General features: G+C 33.4%; 1 protein-coding gene across 1 annotated transcript in view; it reads right to left on the reverse strand.

The window, feature by feature from the left end:
* The window catches only part of BRINP3 (BMP/retinoic acid inducible neural specific 3), a 376,973-nt gene that overhangs the window by 95,523 nt on the left and 255,763 nt on the right, over nucleotides 1-25,687 (reverse strand). Inside the window, exon 6 of the mRNA XM_087856398.1 lies at nucleotides 24,756-24,992. Coding sequence (XP_087712524.1) covers nucleotides 24,756-24,992 — 237 coding nt within the window. The remainder of the gene's footprint in view (nucleotides 1-24,755; nucleotides 24,993-25,687) is intronic.

A 25,687-nucleotide genomic window follows, 5' to 3' on the forward strand; every position in this document is an offset into this window, starting at 1 on the left:
TTTATCACCCAAGAATGTCTTTCTCAAGAACCGGGGAGCCATCCCTCTGAAACATATCACTGGAAAGATAGGTGCCTAATTCTCATTCACTGTGGGAGGGTAGGAGCCTAACTATAGGCAACAATTAGTGAGCGCTGATGGCCTATTAACATTGATTAACCTCCCCCCTGACTTGTTCCAGTACTTTTCCATCAGCTCACCCAGTGTTTAAAAATTCTCCCACATTTTTAAAAAATATTTTATTTATTAATTTGACAGAGAGAGCGAGAGAGCACAAGCAGGGGGAAGAGCAGAAGGAGAGGGAGAAGCAGGCTTCCGGCTTGAGCAGGGAGCCCAATGCAGAACTCGATCCCAGGACCCTTGGGATCATGTGACCTGAGCTGAAGGCAGATGCTTAACCATCTGAGCCACCCAGGCGCCCCACTCTCCCACCTTTTGTTAAAAGAGAATTGAGTTCCATCTCTCTCTCCTACTACAATAGCCTTGATTAAAATCTTCCTTGCCTTTTGGACTTCTCTGGTGTGATTTTTTCCTTTGATTACATGAGGTGATTAATCTGGATTCCTGACCACGGTTCTAAACACCATTATATTATGCCAGAGCAGTATTGTAATAGAGAGGCAGGGGGAGATCGTCTATGCAGAAGAGGAGGAGGAGGAATGTGACCACAGGGGCAGAGACTGGAGTGATGCAGCTAGGAGGCTTTAAGAAAGGCTGGCATCAACCAGAAGCTGGAAGAGGCAAGGAAATATTCTCCTCTTGAGCATCCAGAACATCTGACCCCAAAACTGTGAGGTAATTAATTTCTATTGTTTTAAGCCAACAAGTTGGTAATACTTCGTGACAGCAGCCCTAGAACATTAATAGAGTGATCAGAAAACATTCTTATTTAAATGTATCTTTTAAAAATTAGAATTAAACTATTGTAAAAAAGGTCATTCTACTGGAAACATTTTAGATTGATACCGCTCTGATTAAGGCAATGCCATAAGAGTACCATATGTTGACAACTGTGTACTGTCTTCATAACAAAAAGTAGTAGTAAATGAAAGCAATATTATTTTGTTTTCATGGAAAATGTGAAATGTTTTTTTTATTTCCTAAGTACTATTGTTAAAATGATAGAATTGGGATAAGCCACTTAAGCACCTGTTTTTAAGGAGAATGTTGTTTAAATAGATTAATTCAGCTGGAGCCCTGGAGATACTAATGAAATTCACCGATTTAGGATAAACAGCTTCAGTATGGATTTTTGATAAGAAAACAGCTGCTCATCTAGAAGTAGTAGTAGCTAAAGTCTGAAGGCCTTGAGATTTGTCTGTTGTGGAAGATATGATGTACAAAGAACAGATGGTTAGCATAAATAATTCAAAATAGCTCTCGAGTCACTTCTTCGGGTAAAAACAATATGTTGAACTATGTTTACAAGGTTACTTGGAACTCTATATGTACAAACTATTTCTATTTCCTTTCCACGATTGCTTTCAGTTTAAAAACAAAACAAGAGTTTTCATTATTTAAGTGGTACTCCTTTGCACTCATACAGAGAAGGACATCACATACATCATATAAAAGCATTGTATGTACATTATATGGCCCATCATGATTAAATATACCTAGGTCTCCAAAAGAACTTTTGTTGAGGCTACCATGATGTTCATGTATCGCACAAATAGATTCAATTCCACCCTGAAACTGATATCAATATTTATAACAATCAAAAATAAATAAATAAAACTTATTTTTGCATAGCATTTTATAGTTTACACTTTTTTCTTCATACTTCATCTAATTTTATTTTATATGTAAAAATCCAAAATCATTCCATCAGTTAAGAATACACACTACTAGCACCATAGTGTATATTTATAATCTTACCGGATACTTACATTTTATAGTAAAGTTTTTATATATCACTTGCTAATTATTCTTGAAATCCCCATCCCTTTTCTTGAAAAAAAGAATTAAAAATTGAAAAAATTCTTTCCTTTTACTTCAATTTTTCCTGTTATACAGGAATGAAGAATTCCCTTTTTCCTGTCTCACAGAAAAACATACATATATACCTATTCCTGAGTCTATCCATGGCCACAAGCACTAAAACATGCTTCATAATCCCCTTTCTCTTGTTTAATTACCATTCTTCTCTTCATCGTTTCAGTCCTTCCAGGCGTGAGAATCTAGAACTTGTGACCCTTCTAATGAAATAATGTTAACCAGCCTGTTTATTTTCCTCAATCCTCCACTCTAAGTTTCTCTCATTTTTCACAATTAAAGTTCTTGAAAAAAATGCATTTGTTGTGGCCACTTGTTTTCTACTCAATTATTCTTTAGCTCATGTTCAACTACATATCACTAATAACATTGTATTTGGCATACTTTCTCCGTCTGAAACATTTTGTGTCAAATAATACTGCTGACAGTTGCCAGGAAGATGAAAGCATGAGTTTTCTATTTTAGATCCTATGGAGGCTCTCATATCTCCTCTTGCAACTCTCGTGTATCATTCTCTAACCAAGATTTATAAGTGTTAACAAGTTTCCAACTCTACAAAGCAGACATCGCCATCAGTCACTAATATATTACCCCGACCCAGGTTTCCAAGTTTCAGTCATGCTTCCTTGAACAGTAGATTCCATTGCTTCAAGACTACTACATTTCCACTCACCTACCAATAACACCCTGTCCTCTTCTATCAGCATGCCATCATTAGTCAGGTACGTTCCCAGCTGAAGCATATAAATTTAGCCATATGTGCTATAAATTAAATAGTCGAATTGCTTGCCTAATACCAGAGAGCTATGCAACTATTGTGAGATTTAGTGACTTTCTGGATATTTCATATGAACATTGAGAGGGCCTTGGAACTATAGTATACATCTTTCCTCTCCAAATTTTACATATCTATTTGTATTCCATAGTCAACAGTAATAATAGCAGTTTCCTGAATCAGAAATCCAACAGCAAAACACACATGTAGGTACTGGTATTGAGACATTAAAAGGAAGCTATGGGTATACATCATCGGAACTGAGGTACTTCAGTCATTATTTCTCCATGTCCCCATCATGGTTGGCACATTAGTTGTTTGTTTGTCTGTTTTTGTTCTGGAGCTGTCTCACCTTTAGGAGAAGTCCCAGGAAAAATTTACACTTTGTATGTCTGAAAAAATAATTTAATTCTAGTCAACAGTCTTCCTAGAGACATACTTGACTCATTTAAAGAGGCTATTCTGTGAATGGAGTCTAATCACTGGGAAATTATCATGGGTATGCTTAACTCTGTAATTTCTCTTTTAAACAAATGCAAGCAGGGTTAGGCCTAAAATAGGCCCACTGTTGGAATAAACAGAACTATAAATTGTATGTTATCAGAAAGGCATCTCAATGCCCCATTATAGATCCATTTTCTTCTTTCTTATTCCATTATCCCTGGGGATGCAAAGGATTTGAGAATAATCCTGAAATGCGATCTTATCCACCATAAAGGCTAAGGCCAAGGAAGAGGAGAAACAAATGTTCCAGGTTTGGTAAACCAGAATATTTTCCCCCAACTTCAACCCCTTCATCTGCAGCGATAGTTTCAGCATTATACTCATGGCTCAAATCAGAATTATAAGGGTCCAATCCATTACTTTTTCTGGAACATTTGGAAAAAAAATTCTTTTTCTCTAAGGCTAAGCTGGTAGGATGAAATTCTGATGATGCTGGTAGCCATCTTTATCAATAGTTGGGGGAAAACTGACCAAGATGAAAGTCAAAACAAAGAAGAGACGATAATTGAAGTGACAGATTCCTGATGAATTCAAACTGCTCTTCTGCTCAAAGCACATTCTGCCTAAAATGAAACTCTAGCCTTATTTCTTCTGTGTTGTTGTAGTTTTCAATTCTACTTCATTAACTATCAATGCAACATTTTTAATATGAAAAAAATCTTTTACCATGTAACAAATGGATAAATTGCCTGTTTTCTGTCATTTTCCCTTTTATTTTATAATTGTGTAGTCCCCGATCATCACAGGAGTTAGCCTGGCAAATGCCTACTTACTTTTTGAGGGATAGCTGAAGTGTTCATTTATAGTGAAGCTCTCCTCACTTCATGCCCTCAACACACCAACTTTTATTTTTTCTTCCTTGACAAATATCACCCAGAGCCTACTTGAGTCCCATTTATATTAGCATCAGCAATTAAAATCTGTCTTCCCAAATAGATTTTTGAGTTCTTCAAGGGCACAGTCTTCATCATTTTATTTCTTATACTTAGTACCTATTCCTCAATAAACAGCTACTGTTTGTAAATCATGCCCAAATCTCCTGTGCCCTCTGCCTGGTTCCAAAGACATTCATTTCATCTTGACATGATTTTAGACTTGGAATGAATTTAGAATTTAACTGGAATTGAATATACAGAACATGAGCTCAGAACATAAACTCAGACATCATATGGTTCATATTTTTGTCTCTACCCAGAGAAAGCATAGGATATAAATGGAGGACAAGTGTTGAATCACCTTCCTAGGCATGTAGACTTGCAGGAAACATTTACTTTTATATATGGGTCTTAGCAAATTAGCTCAGCAGACATATGATGGGACCCTGACATAGTTCCTAAATCTTAAATTTTGATCAATTAGTCATCTGACAATGGAAGAAAAGTGTTATTAAGTGTGAGGGCAATTTTCCCTGCAAACAGTACCACTTATAAAATGCATGAACAGGACCACTATACTTAGGTACTATGATGATAAATATGGCATAAGCAGCTACAGTTTTTACAATCTTTCTATGAACTTAGTGATTTCCAACATATGTGTTACCATACTGACTTGCATTCACTCTTTGATTGTACCAGGATGATCTCTGTAACATTCTACTGTTCATATTTATGTATCATTCTTTCTCACCAACAGTATTAGTAGACCTCTTAAGACTTTATTGATGATGTGAGATGAAGTTATCACTGCCATGTTATAGAAATAAATAGTACTTTTAAATGCTGTATAATTCATTACAGAAAATATATATTTATTTGACAATGTTTTGTTTAAAAAAATTACATTGAATTCACCAAAAGAACATGGAGGGGGTGGAGTTAAGATAAAAAGAGAACAAAGAACATTTTTAAAAGACACATATTACAAATGTATTTCTCTTTTAAAAATCTATTTCTTAGAACTTCAACTAACTAGACTCCTCTATAGCTTTCCACCCTCCTGGGAAGGATTTTCACATCCTAGAATGTTATCATCAAAGCTGGCTTGGAATTTAAAAATGCTAAGAACTTCAAGCATTGTTTTAAAAATTGTTGAACAGATGTAGTTTCTCCTTGGAGACCTTGTTGATGGTAAATACCTTGTATTTCATCTGAGAACTTCAAAATACAAGTATGAATTTTTAGCAGAAAGTAAGATACAAGGAAAGAAAAAAATTATCAAGGATGGAATCTAAGGACATGATGATATTTTATCTGTTGCTGCTCTTATTGCACAATTAGAAATACATTTCAGACTGAAACATTGGTGAATATTTTTTCACAGAAATAAGACTATCCAATCATAAGTAGCATAATACAGTGTAAACTGGCATTTATAATAAATACTGGGCTTGAGGGTATTTAAATGCAACTGCTAATTACATTATATGAAAGTAATTTTTTTAATTAAACTGTTAAAAATGCTTTGGTATACAGATATCATTTCAGACTTGGTATTAATTTGAAGTAAAATGTGAACTAATTAAAGCAAATTGATATTGAATAAAAGTTATTTGAATTTTGCCTTGATGAAAGATACTTCATCAAGACTTAAAAAATGTCAGGAAATACTCTCTAGATAAGTAAGATCCAAGTTGATTTTTTCATTCTGTGCAGAGTAGGTCATACCTAAAGTGTCTGTAAAACAAACTTTAAGAGGAAAGTTTACAAACAGATATTGGGGTGCCTGGGTGGCTCAGTCAATTAATCATCCAACTGGATTTCAGCTCAGGTCTTGATCTTAGGGTCATGAGATCAAGCCCCGCCCGGGGCTCTACACTCAGTGGGGAGTCTGCTTGAGTTTCTCTCCCTCTGCCCCTCCCCCCACTCATGATAGATATCTCTCTCTCTCTCTGAAATAAATAATCTTTAAAAAATAGATATTAAGCAGGATAATGTAGAAATTTGAAGCTGCCATATAATGGAAAGAAAGGTAGTGTAGTAAGAAATATTTAGTGTGGTAATAAAGGTAATAAATGGCTTCACTTCAAATACTTTAAAAACTAAATGGAAAGGATACTAGGATTCATTATGTGTAGCTCCAGATGACAAAACTGGAGAGAGTGGATAGAAATCTAGTAGATATATGTTGGTGGAATTTAGTGGGAAAAAAAATGCTATCTAAAAGTTGAAGTGGCTATTTTCAAAGAGTATAAGTAATCTGATCAGCTTAGGAAGCTCACCCATCAATGCTCAGAGTCTTATATAGGAGGAATTCAAATCCCGGATGGGTAGGACATACTATTTTATCTCTAATATATTTATCCACATAGAAAGATTGTGAAACTGTGAGGAGACTTCAGAGTCTGTCTGCCAAATAACCCGAAAATTGCATCTATCTCACAGCTTGTGCTTTTCCTTGCATTAATTTATATAATCCACAATCTTAGTACTTAGAGATTCTTTGAGAATAACAAGTAACCTCTCTTAAAAATGAAATAATTCTGATAACGCTTCAACTGTCAGTTATTAGACATTGAGCATGGATTGGTTCAAGCTAGTTGTCTTCCCTTTGAAACATGGGCACCAGCTGAATTCGATGTGGTGCTGTGTCTCTTTTTTGCCTGCCAGGACCATGGGAAATGTTTCCTTGTTCAAATGAGAGACTGTTCTGTCAGTCTGGGTCTCTGATGAATAAGGAGCAGAGGACAGCTGACTTACAGCACACAGGTAGTGCAAAGGATAAATAAATGTATGTTGTTCTAGAAGTCTGAGATTCTGAGATCATTTGTTAACTTGCCTGTTCTTACTGATATGAACTGGAGTTGGGTGAGAGAGTATTGTGCACCTTATGCAATTTCAGAAGCAGACTATGTCCTTGGGTGGGGAGAGGAAATGATGAGCTCAGAGTTGGGATACTGCTTATATATGAAATTAAAAATATTATTTAAAAAGGCAGGTGTATACTAACCATACTTCCAAATATGTTTAGGGCCAGGCTTGCAAAGCCAAGAAAAGGATACATCCTTTCCCTCCAACTTCCATACATTTTGTTTCATGACCATTTGCTTCCAAACCCAGAACAAAGTTTAATGCTACAGTGACACCATGTACCTCTATCATGAGCCTTAAGGGCTTATTTATATAAAAACAATAACAAACAAACCTCTGTGTGTGTATGTGTTAAAATTAAAAAAGACAGGATGGGACTGACTAGCAGATTATGTGAAAAACACTTAGAAATTGCTTTCACAGCTCAGCGTGTGTGAAAAGTATGACATAAATGCCAAAAAGTTAACAGATTCTTAATCTGCCTTATGTCCAGAATAAAAGAAGTAATTATTTTTATTTTATTTATTTTATTTTATATTAATGAAACCACATTTATAGCACTGTATTCAGTTCTGATTTCTACTGACAAACTGAAATTATCCCAAGGGATTATGATGACTGTTAAGGATTTAGAAATGAAGAGTCATCTAAGAGAGCTGAAATATTAAATTTGCTAGAACAAACACACAAAGAGAATGTGGTAGTTGTATGCAAACCCCCGAAGGCAGTAACCTATGGAAGAGGGAGTAGACAACTGTACTACTACAGGGAGGAAGACTAAGGCTTTTAGACAGAATTATATACATTTTAGCACACAGCAACATCACACTATTTTTGCAGAAAACTGGGGAATAAATACAATTTCAAAATAAATAAGAGCAATCTTATAATAAGAGCTATTCAAACTCATGCTCTTCACTTTGGGGTACACCGAGCTCCCCATCACTGGACATAGAAGTTAAATAATCGACACTAAATTGTATGAGGCAGAGGATTTTTCATTAGATAGAAGGCTCGACAAACACGCCACTAAAGCACCTGTCAGTTTTAAGAGTTGAGGCATGTCTTTACGCTTCAGTGGTGTTTGGGGAAATTTATCTTGTTATTCTATGTGTGTTATCTTGCATAGCCAGTGCGACAAATTTGGTCAACCTTCCTAGGATGATACCTGTTCAGAGTTCACACAACACAGCTACCTGACAATCTGACATAACACCACACATTTGTTTTGCTGCCAATTAACTTCAAGATCTTTCCACTAACACTTTGTCAACTCCTTAAATGAAGCACTGACTTTTGCCAACAGAGGGTTATTTCTTCTTCACAGCTAGCTGTTAAGATCATACTAGCAAGATAACAAAAATTAAATGAGACTCTCAGTGACAGGCCATTTAGCTGTGTGGCAGATGCTATGTGCATGCTATAGGTGTCACTACAAGAGAACAGAGAAGGTTGAAGGAACTATTGGTTAAACCAAAGGAAATATATCTCTTGCACACAGATTTAATACTTGTTATGAGGAATCCGGCTATGCTCCACAAGTTTGCAATTATCAATGTACATAAAATCTTGAATTATCGTAACAGTAATGAACAAATTGATTTTTTAAGAAAAAGATATAGAAATACTACCATTATAATTAGTGTTACAGTCTGGATTACCACCTTTAAAAGTAATTAGGGACTTGCTGACATGTAGCTAACAAATATTAACAGGGACTGAAGGCACTCTGTATGGAATTCAACTCACTCTAAATAAAAATTGTATCTCTTTTGGCTCTAGAGCTTTCCATCATTCCATAATTAAATAAGCAGATGATGACATATAAAATTCACTGTGAGCATTTAGGTGAATTTAAGACATGTGAATTTAAGACATGTGAAATTAGTTATCAATATCATATTTCATATAAATACATATAACACACAATGACAATGCCATTTTCTGTATCTATCTGATGCATTGCCTACATGTATTCAGTTTTGATCACAAGGGGCTTATCGCAACCTCTAGATCACATCTTGAATTCTAACTTTACCACATATTAGATGTGTTGAACAAATGACAGTATGTGTTAGCCCTAGCTTTCTTATCTGTAAAATGAAGACAAAATACAAGCATAGTATTAGTATTTTGCAGCATTATTTTAGAGTAAAGGGCATAAGATCTAACATGTGTCTAAATGGTCTATATACTTTCAACGAAACCCATTAAATAATAAATTTGGAAAATATAAGAAATATTTATCATGATTTCTTAGAAAGAGCAAACTGAAAGTCTCATGTTACTTTTTAAAATTAGATAAATAAATCACAACACCGATCTCCATGTTTCTTTCACTTACAGTGAAATGCCAAGTATAGTCTATTCTTATATGCAAGTCAGCATAGGCTATGTTTTTTCAATATAACAAACATACTAAAATACTGCTAGACTTCACAAAAAAGATTTATTTCTTGCTCACATCCCATATCCACGACAGCGTGGCTGGGGTTATACTGCGGATTGTCCCTTCAGTGACACAAACTGTCAGAGACTTTACCATCTGAAACATCATCAATTGCTCTGGCAGAAGAAGCAAACCTAACAAATTATGTCTGGCTCTGAAAGGTTTCCTCTAGAGAATGACATTGTTTGCTCTTGCATTTCCTTTATCAAAACAAGTCACATGGCCATATCTAATTTCAAGGGTGATGCAAGGTCAATTTTCTTATGGCCCATAAGGATGAGAGCCAGAAATATTTGCTGAAGAATGTGAATGACAACTTTATATTACATATCAATTTCATTTGGCAATTTGCAAATTTTGCTATATACTTTAAATACCTAATTTTAAAGATTTGATGACCAAATAAAAATTTTATGGGATATACCTTGACTTTATGTTAATTTGTAATGTTCTACCAATAGATTATGTACGTGTATCTAAAAACCCAGGTTACAATTCCACATACTGCTGTCTTCATTTATCAGTGAAATAACTGATGAAGCGTTTCATGTAAAAGACAACAAAATTAACTCTGCACCCAATATAAAGAGTTGATTCATTTGCTTTAGCAAAATAATGAAATTCTAGAACACATGGTTCAATCTCTGAAAAGGGATGAATAGAATTACTTTTTAGTGTGTCATAATAAGGGAATATCATCAAGACATTAAATGTATACAATGGAATAGTTAATACACAAAGTACCGAGTATACTATATTAGAAGATTTTAACAAAGTCTATGCGAGCATTATGAGGTCACTGTAGAAGGCATAAATGCACTGAGTGCTCAAAGCCTTTGCCCTGGCTTCCTACAGTTTATAGTTGAAACGAATAACCATCTTTATCAAAATGATCCAAAAGGTAACATAAAGCGCACACAACCTTGGAAAGTCACCACATATATTCTTATAAAACCGACCATACAGTAGCAGTAAAAATTCTCTGAACTTTTAGTATTATTTATTAACCTCTCTTTGCCACAGTCTATGTCTATATGAGAAAACAAACAATAAAACACTTAATGAAGTCACCACTTATTTTGTTTCTTATGATACTGAATCAAAACCTTGAATGATTTGTTTCAGACTAAACCAGATAGATGACCAAATTATGAGTTCTAATAAATACTGACTATGATAGCTTTAGAACAAACACATGCATATATTGAGAGATAATTCTTCATAACAAATACATTCAAACTGATGGAAAAAAGCATTACATCTTCGTGTTCTGGTGCAGCTATATCATCTATCATCTTATTATGAGGAGAAATACATGGGAGTTCATGCTCTTATTCAGATTTGCATGATAGCAAATAAGACAAAAAAAATCCTTCAAAATACCTAGGTAAAAAAATACAATATAAGAGGCAAAGTATTTTTGTTTTTAGAATTGTTTTTTAGAGTATACCCATTGAAAAGATGAATGGTGTCACAGTCACTGTGACAGTCCAAGAGGCAGTGTATGAGGTACACCAAAATTAATTCCTGGGCAATGTCTGGCCACACATATATTTTGTTATCCCATTCATCAATCAACATATATTGTGATGTACAGTGTGTGTTCTAAATATAGCACACTTTACCAGTTTTTTTGTGTAATGGCAAAGAGATATGATCTTCTCTGTCCTCAAGAAACATCGAAGTCTTTTTAGATAGTTGGGATGATGACACTGATCTAGGTATGGAAATACATCAGGCAAACTAGAACAGGTAGATTGCATTTGGCAGAGAGCCTTTTGGGATCTAAATCAGGAATCGTTACATAAAACACCTGCTTGGCACTCTACAGCCATCTTATTTCAGATGATGTTAAAAAATTAATTGAAGTACAGAATAAAATTTGGTAATGGCAAAGGTGATATTCATAATATATTAAATATGATACAGCCAGGCATTGATGAATCAGAGCAGAAATGCTGAACAATCAGAACAGACAGTAGTGGAAACCAAATTGATTTTGCTATATCAGTCTTGAAACTGAATACTTTCTTTAGTGCTGAGAATATCTGTAAGTTACAGTGTGTCTAATAAAAGATTATCACAATAAATTAAAACATACATAGATATTATAAGACTCATATTGAGACTTCATGTTATAAAAAGCTTATTTTCTTTCCCTTATTGTTGTAGTCCAATTACTAATCCCTTTAAAATAAGTACATTATACATATAGGCATATGATTACCAAAAAGCTTTACCCGTTAGAAGGCAATAGTACATGTGGTAGTTAATTTAGAATGAGAATTTTATATCTAGTTCCTTTAATCTAAATAAGGTAGCTGAATGACAAATGAGGTAGCCCAAAATTTTAAGAGATTAAATGACTTGCTAATGATCACATAACTTGTTACTGAAAATGCTTGTTTATGTGATGTTCAGGTATTTAGTTTGGACAAAATGGCGGGTACAGTGGATCTAATGTGTCAGTGTGTCAGAGTTCACTTAATATATACTTCTATCCCGGTTAAATAGAAGCCTGTAGAATTTCAGACAGCAAGAACAAAACATATATTCCCACTTAAGATTATACAGTTAGATGATAAAGAATATGATGTTTTTAGTTGTATCTGAAAACCAATGGTGGCTGACATTTTGGGTGTTCACAAATACTGTCTGGTTCCTTTTCTTTTGTAGGCGTATGATAAAATGGCATTTCTCTGTTCCCTTTGAAATTAGGCTTGGCTATGAAATGTGATCATAGGTAATGTGAATTGCTTCTGAGCAATTCAGATAAGAGCCAGTGACAATTTACTGCACTCTTTCCACTGCCTCCATAAGCAACCACACCAGGTGGTCATCTGCCTTTCAGTCTCAATCCAGGAGTGAGGACAGTGCAGTGCAAAGACCAGTTAACCTGTGTGGGCATGCAGTATATGCCAGCAGTGAACTTTGTTTATGGCTACATTTTAGAGGTGTTTGTTATTGGTGTTACCAAGCTGATGTTGACTTATACAGAAATGGGAGCCAGAAATGGAAGGGAGAGACTGCTGGAGAAAGCAAATCCTCCAGCTGTGACACTGACTTAGTGGATCATGAATGTGTCAAGGACACTTTATCGGATCTGGAATAATGACAATCCAGGTTAAACAGTGGGGAAACAACTAGTAAAACTGTTGCCTGTGGTAACTGGGGATGAAGATCATGTACCCAATAAACTCAAGGTGCCAGGGAAAACGTCAGAAAATAGAATGTTAGTTCTGTTGCCAATGACTGCTTTTGGTAGGGCATGGCAAGATATTCTCCTGTGTCACAGAGACACATTGCACCACGGGGAGGCTGCACTGTCAGCCCCAGTCCTGGAGTGAAGAGACATAAAGAAGACTCTGTAGCCAACTTACAATGGACAAGTGGTAGGAGGAAAAAAATAAACTGTAATGTCATACTTCAAAGCAAATTTTTGATTGTGCATTTTTGTAACATTACCTTGGTTTTCTGTCTGATGTGCTATCTCAAACTTAGAAAAGAATTAGTGAGTTTTGAAAGCAGAAATAAAAGGGTCTGAATAGAGAAGCAATGAATCACATAGAGTTGAAAGAGGCAATTGTTTCTCAATTCCCGATATTAAAACAATGGCCAGTTATAAGTCAATCCCATAGCAAATATAAAATTTAGCGTCTGGTCTCCATGTTTTTGTCATGATCACAGAATAGATGAATTAGTCTTAGGGAATATGCCCAACAAAAGGTGTAATACTCAGTAAACACTCTTAATTGGACAAGGCACAAATAAAGAAGTCTAATAAAGCCTCATTATGCAAATGAGAGAGGTAGGAAGGGAAAGAGGATGAAAAAAGAAAAGAAAAATAACAAATATAGAAAACACATTTAGGGAAAACTGTGGGTGTGGCTATTGGCCCATGGAATTGAGTAAATTCAAATGGATAAAAGACCAGTAAGTTTTTACATAAGTTGTACTTCCAAAGAAACCATGACTCCAGGTTTTTAAAAAAAAATCTGAAGTTTAAGATTTAAAATGACCTTTGATTCTTAATGTTTGGGCAGAAAACAGACTGCGAAAGCTCTTCCTTAGCCACATTTTCCAATTCTCACCTCACGCATAGCCAAGGAGAAAATGGAATGGAAAGATCACACATATATTGGAATTTGGAAATAGTAGACAAGTAAGCCACTCTCAGGGAGAAAAATTGAGGATAAATTAAGGAATATTCTCCATCCCTAGGTTTGAGGCCCTCAAAATGTCTTCTGGATAGAATTTCAGAATTGCTACCAACAGTTTGCTTTGTGTTCCCAGTTTCCCCCCTTTCTGAGTAGAAGTGCTTACTATAATTCTCTTGATTGATTCTACCTTGGTATATGGTAAGTCTAGGACACATAACTTGCTCTTTGGTTCATGTCTCTGTAAAAAAAGAAAGCACATCTAGATTGGATTAAGATGTTGCCAAGCATCACTCGTTTGAGCTGGACCCAGTAAACGATGGGACTAACGTTCTGTCTCTCATGGGAATGAGGGATGTGTGTTCTGCATTTGAGGAGAGGAGGAAATTGAGTATCTAGTGACCAGAACAGTGGAGTGTGGAGTCATTACGGCTTTTTAAATAAATGCTAAGGATCTCTTTTAAGGAAAAAGCCCGCTTTGAGGCAAGCAAGGATAACTCATTTTAGCCAATGAAATTTAGCATTTGTGTTACGTATCACTTTCTGGCTAAGGTTTGAGACTTAGGACACACATAGCCTGCCATGTTTTTTTCCTTGTCCGTTATGATCACTTTTCCACAAAGGGGCGGGTCTGTCAGCCTGAGTCTTAGAATGAAGAGAGAGAGCAAAATCCTCAGCAAACTTTCAATGGTCAAGTGAGAAAAAAATATATACTTTAATGTTATAATCCAAAGATATTTTGAACTTCTTTAGTACTACAGTATTATTAGCCTGACCTATGTGGCAGATCATCTATAATTGGCTGCAGAATGGAGGAAGTTTATTGGTTCATGCTACTGAAACTAAAGAATAGGTGAGCTTGTAGCAGGAGTGATTTAACAGCACAAGGATGTAACCAAAGAAATATATCTTCCACCTTGCATGGTTCAAGCAACTCCTATAGTTGCAAGATGGCTCTCTGCTGGCTTATGACTATGGTCTCCTTTCATATCTAAGAAGAAAAATTAATAGAATTCCCCATAGTTATTGTGGAAAAATTAGGAATCTTTCATCTCCTTCAAATACTCTTAGGAAATATATTTCGGGGTCTCATTGACCCAATTTTTTATGTGTCTTAAACTGATCTATATAGCTAAGGGAATGGATTCTTGTGATTTGCTTGCATTAATCAGAGAGCAATTCTGGATCTTAGTATGAGCTAAGTACCATACACTGCAATACTAAGAATGGGAATGGGGGTTCCTCAAAGAAAATTTGGGATACTTTAGTGTCAGGGAACAGGATGAATACTGAGCAAGAAACAGTAAGATTTTACTAAAGATTATAACGTGTAAACTGGACAGTTAGTGAAATTCTAATTTTTTATTCAGATATATTTATTTTCTCTGGAAAATATTGTTTTTCTATAAACTTATAGTTAACTATCATCTGATGGGGAAACTGTTTTGGGGAAAAATTAATAATAGTCCACATTTTTTAAAAAGGCAAGAGGAAATAGATAATTACTTTTTAACATTTGTAAATTAAGTTATGCCAACTTTTACAGTACATACATTTTGCCATGATAGCATTAGAAATTTTATCAATTTTTCAGATGAAGTGTCAAATGGACAGTGTTCTTTAGAAGTAACACCTACACAATTTCCATCACAAGGTGGCCTCCAGCTGCCATTCTTGGTTTATCAAATGAATATCCTTATATTTAATAGGACATGATTCTGATAAAGATTTATGCTGACAGCATACAATACACCTTAGATTGCCCACACCCTGGTGATAACGCAATTTCTCCAAAGAGTAAAGATGTTGTGTCAAAAAAATTCTAAAAGATTTGTGCTCTATGTAAACCAATCCCTTTATTTTTATTAAGATTAGTTATTACTTAAAAATTAGTTACTACTTGTATCATTATATTCCATAGTTATAGCTTAAATAATTAGCTTTCTTATTCATCTAAAGAATAATTAAGGAAAATTTAGAATATTATATGAAAAAGATACTATATTGCTATCTATTCAGTTCTTTACTGCTAACTTTAGTAAATGGTTGCATAACCGAAATCAAAATAAATTTGGAGTTTACTTATTTAGATATATCTGCAAAACTGTAAGGATTTCCAGTTTTTTCATTAGGTTAGAATTATTGATCAAGACCTGGATAGAATTGGTCTCTAAGTAATTGGCAACTAAGTTGTTTTTTACGTAATTAAACAAAACACTTAAATCAGTTTGTTTGGTTACTGTTTCTGTGTGTGTGTTTCATTTTATTATGTGCATCTATATTTCCCTACATCTCTTCCTGTATCCTTTCTTTCACTATACATATATGCCATCATTATTTCTTATTAAACAGCATTAATTTATTTCTGAAAATATAAGGGTAGAGAATGAACAGATTTATTTAAATATAGTTCTCACAACCAAAATTTTTTAGGTTGCAAGATACGAAAAAAAAATACATTCTATTTTGAAATTTTCAAACACTTTTTTTGGCAGGCTGTAAAAGGTGCATTTTCCAGGACTTGTATTACAGACCAAAATGAATTATATATAATCAAATATAAAAATGGCTAAGCAGTCTATGCTAATCTGGTCTAATGATTTAATTTTATATTTGGTGATAGCAGAAAACACACACAACAGAAAACTATTTATAAACAAGTTATCCTGACCCGATAAAATCTGCAATTTATTTTCTTCCTTTTTTTGTGGTAACTGATACTAGCGTTGTTACTATTGTTACTATACACTGTAATATACACATTTTCACACTTCATGGTGTTATCCGTGTTTAAAGAAGAATTTTGTAAATTTAGATGTACATTCTAATCTTTGTCAAAACTATCACATGTGCTCTTTGATACACTTTACTAGTGTTAAAAGAAGTCCAGTAAAAACAGTATTTTACCTATTATTTGATTCCAAGTGGGTAAGTGAATGTGGTTTTACTAAAGATGTAATGTACTAGTAAAAAGTTTGGGTTAATTCTTTATACATTGAAATTGAAAAAAAACCCTCAATATTATCTGTGATGAATCAGAATATTAAATATGAATTAGCTAAATATACTACATATCAATTGGAACAAATAATTAAATTAGAATAAATAAATACAATTTTTTTCAATATTAGAAATAGTTTCAGAAATATCATTGACACAATTGAACTAGTATGGTAAGAATCTGGTTTTAAAAGTTAGTTGGGCAGCCCACATATGAGTTAAAATTAAAAAGTCTGATTTTTTTTTTTTTAAGTGGTGGTGGTGGTGGGTGATGGGGAGGTGGTGACGGTGATGTTGGTAAAAAAGCCTGACTTTAATTAGCACTAGCTTTTAACTAGTAGTTCAAAGTCTCTGGCCATTGAATATTTCTGATTAATTTTTGACCAATTACATATTTTGGCACATAACATGTAATGAGCTTTAAAAACATTTAGTTAATTCAATTATTCTAGGATTCTGTCCTTCTGATTATTTAGATGCGAAAATTCTCATTCTTATTTTTTAAAATTTGTATTAAATTATGATATAAATAGAGTAAGATACAAAAATTATAGGTATAGATTCAGAAAATTTTCAAGAACTGAACATACCAGGTAGCCAGCCTCTGGAGCAAGGAATCATGATTTTTTTAGCACCAAAGAACCAATTTAGACCCTCAACCATCCCATCAGCCCTGCCTCACCAAAGGTACCAAAGCCCTGACTTGGAATAGAATAGATGAATTTTGACTATTTTTACACTTAATATAAATGGAATCACATAGTATATATACTTCTGAGTCTGGTTTTCTTTGTTCAGTTTGATACTTAAAAGATTTATTCCTAATATTCTGGGTAGATCGTGTATGCACTTTGCTTCATAGAATTCCACTGTGTAATTATACCATGACTTTTTACTCTTTCTGTCTCAATAAGCATTCTGGTAACATCCTACTTTCAGAGTGTTGAGAATAATGCTACTATGAACATTCTTGTACATTTTTGTATATTTGTTGTGAATATGTACATATTTCTTTTATTAAACTTCTATCTAGGAATGAAATTGGTTGGTCAAAGGATATGATGTATTTGCCTTTAGTGGATGCTGGTAGATGTTTTTTTTTTTTTTTTTCCGCAAAGAGGAATTAATTATAAATCCAGCACTATTATGTAAGAGTTTCAGTTTTTCTAAGTTCTCGCTATACTTGTTATTTTTTCTCTCTCCTTCCTTTACTCCCTCCCTCCTTTTCGTCTTTTTCTTCCCTTTCTTTTCTTTTCTTTTCTTTTCTTTTCTTTTCTTTTCTTTTCTTTTCTTTTCTTTTCTTTTTTTTTTAAATTTTAGCCCTTCTGGTAGGTGTGTAGTGCTATCATGGTTGGCTTTATGACTCCATTTGCCTTTTTCTGATTACAAAGCTAATGAACATTTTGTCATATCATTATTTTCCATTTGGAGCTCCTCTTTTTCAAGGTATTGAAATATTTTGACCATTTCTTTATTGATTTTTAATTGATTAGAAGGATTTCTGTATATTTCATCCATAGGAGTTCTTGGTTTGACAAATGTATTGCAAATATGTTCTCCCTTTATATAAATAGCCTTTTCATTTTCAATGGTGTTTTTGATTGAAGTTTTTTTTTTAAATCAATTATTTAACATATAGTGTATTATTAGTTTCAGAGGTAGAGTTTAATGATTCACCACTTGTATATAACACCCACTACTCATTACATCAGATGCCCTCCTTACGGTCCGTCACCCAGTTACCCCATTTTCCCACCCACTTCCCCTCCAGCAATGCTCAGCTTGTTTCCTATAGTTAAGACTCTCATGGTTTGTCTCCTTCTCTGATTTCATCTTGTTTTATTTTTCCCTCCTTCCCCTATATTCATCTGTTCTGTTTCTTAAATTCCACATATGAATGAAATCATATGATAGTGGAAGTTTTAAATTTCTTTTTCTTTCTTTCTTTCTTTCTTTCTTTCTTTCTTTCTTTCTTTCTTTCTTTTTTTGTATTTTACAATCAGTATTTGGGATTCTGTTCACAGCACTGTTTTCAGCTTTACTAAATTTTAAACAGGTTTCTTCTTGACTACAGACCTCTGATCTCCCTTTTTGTCTGAAAACTTGCAATTGTAAATTCTTTCCATGTCCCTTTTAAGATGTAAATGTTACAAACCATAAGGATCTGGGAGTCATCACTTTGAAATGTAATCATCTGAGAAAAAGGAGCTAGCACATCTATCTCCCAGTCTCTGTGGGAAAGTAGAAGACAAGCTTAAATAAGAAACAGTTAGCAAACACAGCTAGCCTAATCATGTTGACCAGCCTTCCTGCTCATGTCTTCTAGTACTTTTCCTTGAGCTAATCCCAGTGTTTTGTTTCAGAGGATTTGAGGTCAACCTCTTTTCCCTACTGTAAGTCTTGCTCCTTTATTACAATAGTCTTAAATAAAGTCTAACTTGACTATTTAACTGTTGGGGTACAATTTTTATTTTGTAGTTCACATAAATAATTATGATATATATTCCTGTTGGATTGACTATGTTATTATCAAGAAATATTTTTATTTCAGTTAATATATCTTGCATTACAATTTAGTACTTTTTGGCTAATGTTAACATTACATATTTTTCCACCCTTTAACCTCAATTTATCTATAGCTTTAACATGTCTCTAGTAAGTAGCAAATAATCTTTTATTGCTACTATTATTACTGTTGCTGTGTTATTTTAACCAGACCTGTGGTCTTTTATTTAGAATATTTAATGTAACAAGAAAAATAGAATATTTAATATAATAACCATTATAGTGGGATTATATCTGACCCAACACAATTTATTGAAAAGACAATCTAAACCTTTCCCTTTACACTGCATGTATCTATTTGATCCAGATGATTTTTCTCTTGTTTTCTACTTTATTGTCTCTCTTGGGGGGGGGTGTGTATAACCAAATAACTTTTATTTGATATTCTTCTAGATTTCAATTAAACATTTTTTCCTTATTTTAGAGTTATCCCAGGGATTATAATATATATCCTCGATTTATATCACTCTAATATCAATTATAACTCAACACATCCTCAGCAATGGCAGCACCTGGGAATACTGAGAATATTAATTCTTTGCACTCATCACTCATTTTCAAACTATTATAATATATTAAAATCATATATATGTAATTTCCACATCACATTATTATTTTGTACAGTTGATATTCACTGGTATTTAATTGTACATATTTGCTATTTCTAGTATTCCTTTTCCTCTTTGCATTTCCACGTTTTTACCTATCATTTCTTGTCTGAACAAATTTTTGCTTTCACCTTCATTTTTGAAAATACTGTGGACTGGCATATAATTCTAAATTAATAGTTATTTTCTTTATTTTTAAAGATGTCAAAATCTGGTTTTTGTTTTATTTTGTTTTTATAAATCAAGCCTATTGTTACTCCATTAAGAGTAACGTCAATTTTTTTCTCTAGGTATATTGAAAAAATGTTTTCTGCCTTTTTTTTTCTGAATAGATTTTCTATGATGTGTCTATCTGAGATTTTTTTTTATCTTTCTTTGTGTTTGTGTTTGCTGTGCTTTTTTTTATCTGTAGGTTGAATGTGTAGGTTTTCAGTTAAAAAAAAAATTGCATCCATTATGTCTTTGCATATTATTTATGCCATTTTCCCATTTACCCCTCCTGTGCCTCAGATTCAAAAATATGTTAGAACTTTTATGAATATCTCACTTGTGTACTTATCCAATATTTTGTTGTTGCTTTCTTCACTGTTTCCATTTTTGTCTATTCTATTAACCTGTCTTCACTAATTTTGTCATCCATTGTGCAAAACTCCTATTCAAACAAGACTTTGAGTTATTGATTTCAGATACTGTATTTTTATGTTTTAAAATGTCCTTTAGTCTACTTTCATAGATTCCAGATCTCTGATGAACTTTTCAATATTTTCATCTACGTGATCATTTCTTTCCTTTATTTTTTGAATATTTTAATTATAATTATGCAAAAATATTTCCTACTAATTTTAATATCTGGATCATCTTACATCACTTGTCTGGTTTCTTTTCTCTTTGACATTAGCCACATGGTCTTGTGTGCTCACATATGTTGTAAATTAGGGTTTCATGTCCATCAGATATAAAAAGAACTGCAGAGGCTTTAGAAAATGATTTCATCCTCAAGAGAGGTCACCCTCTTCATATTTAACAGACACTATGGGGAGTTTACCTTTTTAGGATCCACTCCTTAAGATCAGGATTTAAACTGTATTAGTGCTGGTTTATAAATGTATAAGACTCAATCTATCTCTGGTTCTCCCCTGTTGTTAAAGTGTGGTCCTTCCAAACTTTCAATTATCCACCTTTTGAGCATTTGCTTCTTCAGGTCTATAACACTGCAAAGATTCAATTTTATCACTCAGAGGTTTCACTTCCTCTCTTTAGTCATATGCCCCTGGTAGAGTCAAAAAAAGGCAAATGTCTTCAAAGAGGAGACTGGCTGTGTATTTAAAAACCTTCAAGTGAGTCTCCAATATTCTCATTTTGATCTACTGTAACTGCCAAATTTTCTTCTGGTTTCTTTGTTCTGGAAGAGCAGCATTTTCCTGGAGCTAATCCTAGGTTCTGAGCTTCTAACTCTGCCTTGAACTGATAAATGTGCCCTAGGGAAAAGCAGTTGTAGAAGCTGTGTCAATTCATCATTTTCCATCTTTGCCAGTTTTATTTTCAAGCTCCTCCCTCTAGAGAGTTTTTGTCTTAAGCTCTTGAAAGTCTGTGATAAACTTCATTCCGCTTTCAGAGACCTTTGAATACTTCCATAGCATCCAGCACTATCCAAATTCAGTAAAAACCTTGTCTTAAAACTAAACTTCTTTAGGCCCATCGAATCTAGAATTTTGTCAGTCTGATCTCTACAACCACTAAAAGTTTTGCTCTTTCTTCTTTCTTCCACCAGCTACTTCTTGTCTGGGGGAATGCACAGTCCTCAGCTTCTACTCTAAATCAAGAATTGTCAAATGTTTACAGAATTAATCATATTAATGAATAGAAAGAAAGAAAGAAAGAAAGAAAGAAAGAAAGAAAGAAAGAAAGAAAGAAGAAAGAAAGAAAGAAAGAAGAAAGAAAGAAGAAAGAAAGAAGAAAGAAAGAAAGAGAAAGAAAGAGAAAGAAAGAAAGAGAAAGAAAGAAAGAAAAGGGAAAGAAAGGGAGGGTGAGAGGAAGGGAGGGAGAAAGAAAGGAGGGAAAGAAAAATGTGAATTCCCAGTTTATACCTCTTGTCAGGAATCTTTTTCCATTTAGTTTTGTTGCTTTTCTGATCTATTATGTCTTTGAAAATGTAATGTAAAAAATTATTCACCTTTCTAGTTACTATCAGTGGAAGTTCTGCCCTATTTCAGTATACTAGTCTACCTGGAAACAAAATCCAAATGCTCATTTGGTGATTTTTATTTTAATACACTTTTTCAAGGCAAAATAAAAAGGGTAGCATTCTGATGTGAATTCCACAGAGGATATCCTGGTCTAACCTATTTATCAAACTCTGTGATATGAGATGGAAGTTTTTTTTTTTTAATTTTCATTTTTTATTTTTAAAGAAGATTTATTTATTTATTTGAGAGAGAAGAGAGAGGAGCAGAGGGAGACAATCTTCAAGCAGACTCTTCACTCAGTGCGGAGCCAAATGAAGGTCTCTATCACAGGAACCTGAGCCGAAATCAAGAGTAAAATGCTTAACTGACTGAGCCACCCATGTGCCCCAGTATTTTTTTTTTTAATTTAACCCTAGGGAGACTACCATATATTGTAATTTACCTCAAAATGCTGCATTCCATGATTATTTTTAATCATCAGATGGTTTACATGAATAGAACATGATAGACATCTCATACATGATATCTGAGTATTCTATTGGAAAAACTAGAAAGAGAAATTTGAAATTAGAAATTCATTAGGTTTATTCCTAGATATTTTATTGTTTTTGGTGTAATTGTAAATGGGGTTGATTCTTTAATTTCTCTTTCGGCTTCTTCATTACTGGTGTATAGAAATGCAACCGATTTCTGTAGATTGATTTCGTATCCTGTGACTTTACTGAAATTGTTTATCAGTTCTAGCAGTTTTTTGGTGAGTCTTTTAGATTTGCTAAAAAGAGTACCATGTCATCTGCAAATAGTGAAAGTTCTCCCTTGATGATTTGGATGTGCTTTGCACTGTTGATGGGAATGCAAACTGGTGCAGCCATGCTGAAAAACAGTATGGAGTTTCCTCAAAAAGTTAAAAATAGAACTACCCTATGACCCAGCAATTGCACTACTATCTATTTATCCAAAGAATACAAAAATACTAATTCAAAGAGATACATGCACCCCGATGTTTATAGCAGCATTATATAGGAACAGCCCAGCTGTCCATCAACTGATGAACAGATAAAGAAGATATGAGATATATATAGAGATAGATAGATCTGTAATGGGATATTACTCAGCCATAAAAAAGAATGAAATCTTGACATTTGGAATGACATGGATCAGCTAAAGAGTACTATACAAAGCAAAATAAGTCACAGAAAGACAAATACCATATAATTTTACTCATATGTGGAATTTAAAAAACAAAATAAAGAGAGGGGGAAAGAAAGAGGAAGGGAAACCAGGAAACAGACTCTTAACTCTAAAGAATAAACTGATGGTTGTCAGAGGGGAGGTGGGTAGGGGGATGAGTTAAATAGGTGATGAGGATTAAGGAGTGCACTTTTTGTGATGAGCACTGGGTGTTGTATGGAAGTGGTGAATGACTATATTGTACACCTGAAACTAATATGACACTGTATGTTAACTAAGTAGAATTTAATAAAAACTTTAAAAAATTAAAAATATATATATATAATAGAAAAAGAAATTCATTAGGTTTCCCAGCAATTTAAAGGGGATAAGGATCTTTGATTCTTGACAGTTTTTCCTGTTTATATAAATAGAAATATTACTAAAATCAAAAAGCATTATTTATTATGTACTATTTTGATCAAAATATATGTTAAGAAATCATAAATTCATTAATCTTTCCTGTATCTATTTACCTACCCTTTTATTTTATAATATGGTGGTTCTATTTCACAAAAAGATGATGCTTTGTTTTAACAATCAATTGTATTGTTTCTTATCTGATGTTAGCTGTGGACTTGTCATATATGGTCTTTATTATGTTGAGATATGTTCCTTCCTTGTCTAATTTGTTAAGGGTTTTTATCATGAATAGAGGTTAAATTTTGTCACTTTTAAAGTATGTTTGGTTAAATTAATCACCAGAAGAATTATAATACCCAAGCATATAAGTCTGACCTCTTGGCAGTTAAACCTTTTTGCCCATTTGAAAGTCAGTCTAACACTTTTGACTAAATATTACATACTTACACTCCCCACACTCTAAGAATTTTAATTTTTCTTTACTCATGTATTATTAGATATACTTTTATCAGTATTTTTAATTTTATGTTGAGACATCCTTAATCTTTTATTAAAATTCAATGTTTTATGAAATGAAAGCTATTATAGGTTATGCAATCAGTAAGAAACAATATTGAAAACACATATATGCACTCATAAAAATTCAGAAAAAGCAAAAGCCAAAACCCACAAACATAAATCAAACAAAATTGATCTAAATTTGATTCAAAAAATCATTAGTTAAGTGAAGTTGCACATTCATGAGAGTCATGTTAATGGAAAGAAGATACAGAAGAAATGCTCTCCGCATTTTGCCACACAAATGAAACTCAGGGGCCACTAGAAAAGTCTAGAGAGATATCAGAGAAATCAGGTGATAAATTCATATATTGAGAAAGGCAAAGTCTTTCTCTCTTAAATGACTAATACATCAGCTCAAGAGCCCGCTAGATTTTAGTGACAATAATATATAGTAATAACACAAAGCACCATATATGCTTTCGGTAAAAATACTGAAATCACTAGTTATAGAAGTGTTATAGATAGATGTGTATTTGAAAGAATAATAATAAAAAAATTAAATAAAAGGCTTTCCAATTATGTAATCATAGATTCTTCCAAAAGGATAAAGTAGTCATTTCAATACAGTATTTGTTTTGGCAAAGTTTAAATGTTACATTAAAAGTTGTCTTACCTGATTCTTCAAAGTCACTATTGTAGGCTTTCCAGGTTTCAGTTATTCGAAGAAGATTCTCTTCCATGGCTTGAATGTCCATGGAGGGGCAGTTGCATTCTGGAAATCTGGGACCACACTGACACCAGCAATCATTGTCCTTGCAGATAAACTCTCCCTCGGAATTGCAAGCAATGTAGCTCAATGCTGCTTGTACAAAACGTTCCTGAAGATAGTCTGGAAGGAGGACTTGTAGCCCTTAAAGAACAAAAAAAAGCACATACTTTAAAAAAAAAAAAAAGAAAAAAAAAGCATAACATTTAAAATATTCAAAAAAGTCAAATAATTTAATATATAAGTCATGGATTTAAAATTATCATTAGAAAATTATCTAAGCCAAAAGAAAAAAGAAAATTATCTAAGCCTACAAAATTGCAAATATTTGTAATTCTTTTCAACATATGATGACTCCATGCACTGTTCAAGAATCCCAGAATTTATAAAGCTGTTTAAACCCTCAGATTATCTGATTTTTAAAAAAATGTATTTAGTTGTTATTTATTTATTTATTTATTTATTTATTTATTTATTTATTTATTTTATTTTTTAAGTTTTCCAGTTAGCATACAGTGTTATAGTAGTTTCAGGTGTGCAATATAATGAATCAACAATTCATACATCACCCAGTGCTCACCAGGACAAGTGCACTCTTTAATTCCCATCACCTATTTCACCCATCCTCTCTGGTAACTATCAGTCTGTTCTCTATAATTAAGAGTCTGTTTCTTGGTTTGTCTCTCTTTCTTCTCTCTCTCTCTTTTTTTTCCCCTTGGTTCATTTGTTTTGTTTTTTAAATTCCACATATGAGTGAAATCATAGGTATTGGTCTTTCTCTTTGGCTCTTTCACTTAATTGTTCAGAATATTTGGTTATTTTTACATAATGTAGATAGA

Source organism: Ursus americanus, chromosome 2, assembly GCF_024610735.1.
Source record: "Ursus americanus isolate L20-20 chromosome 2, mUrsAme1.1.p, whole genome shotgun sequence".
Taxonomy (NCBI): Eukaryota; Metazoa; Chordata; class Mammalia; order Carnivora; family Ursidae; genus Ursus; species Ursus americanus.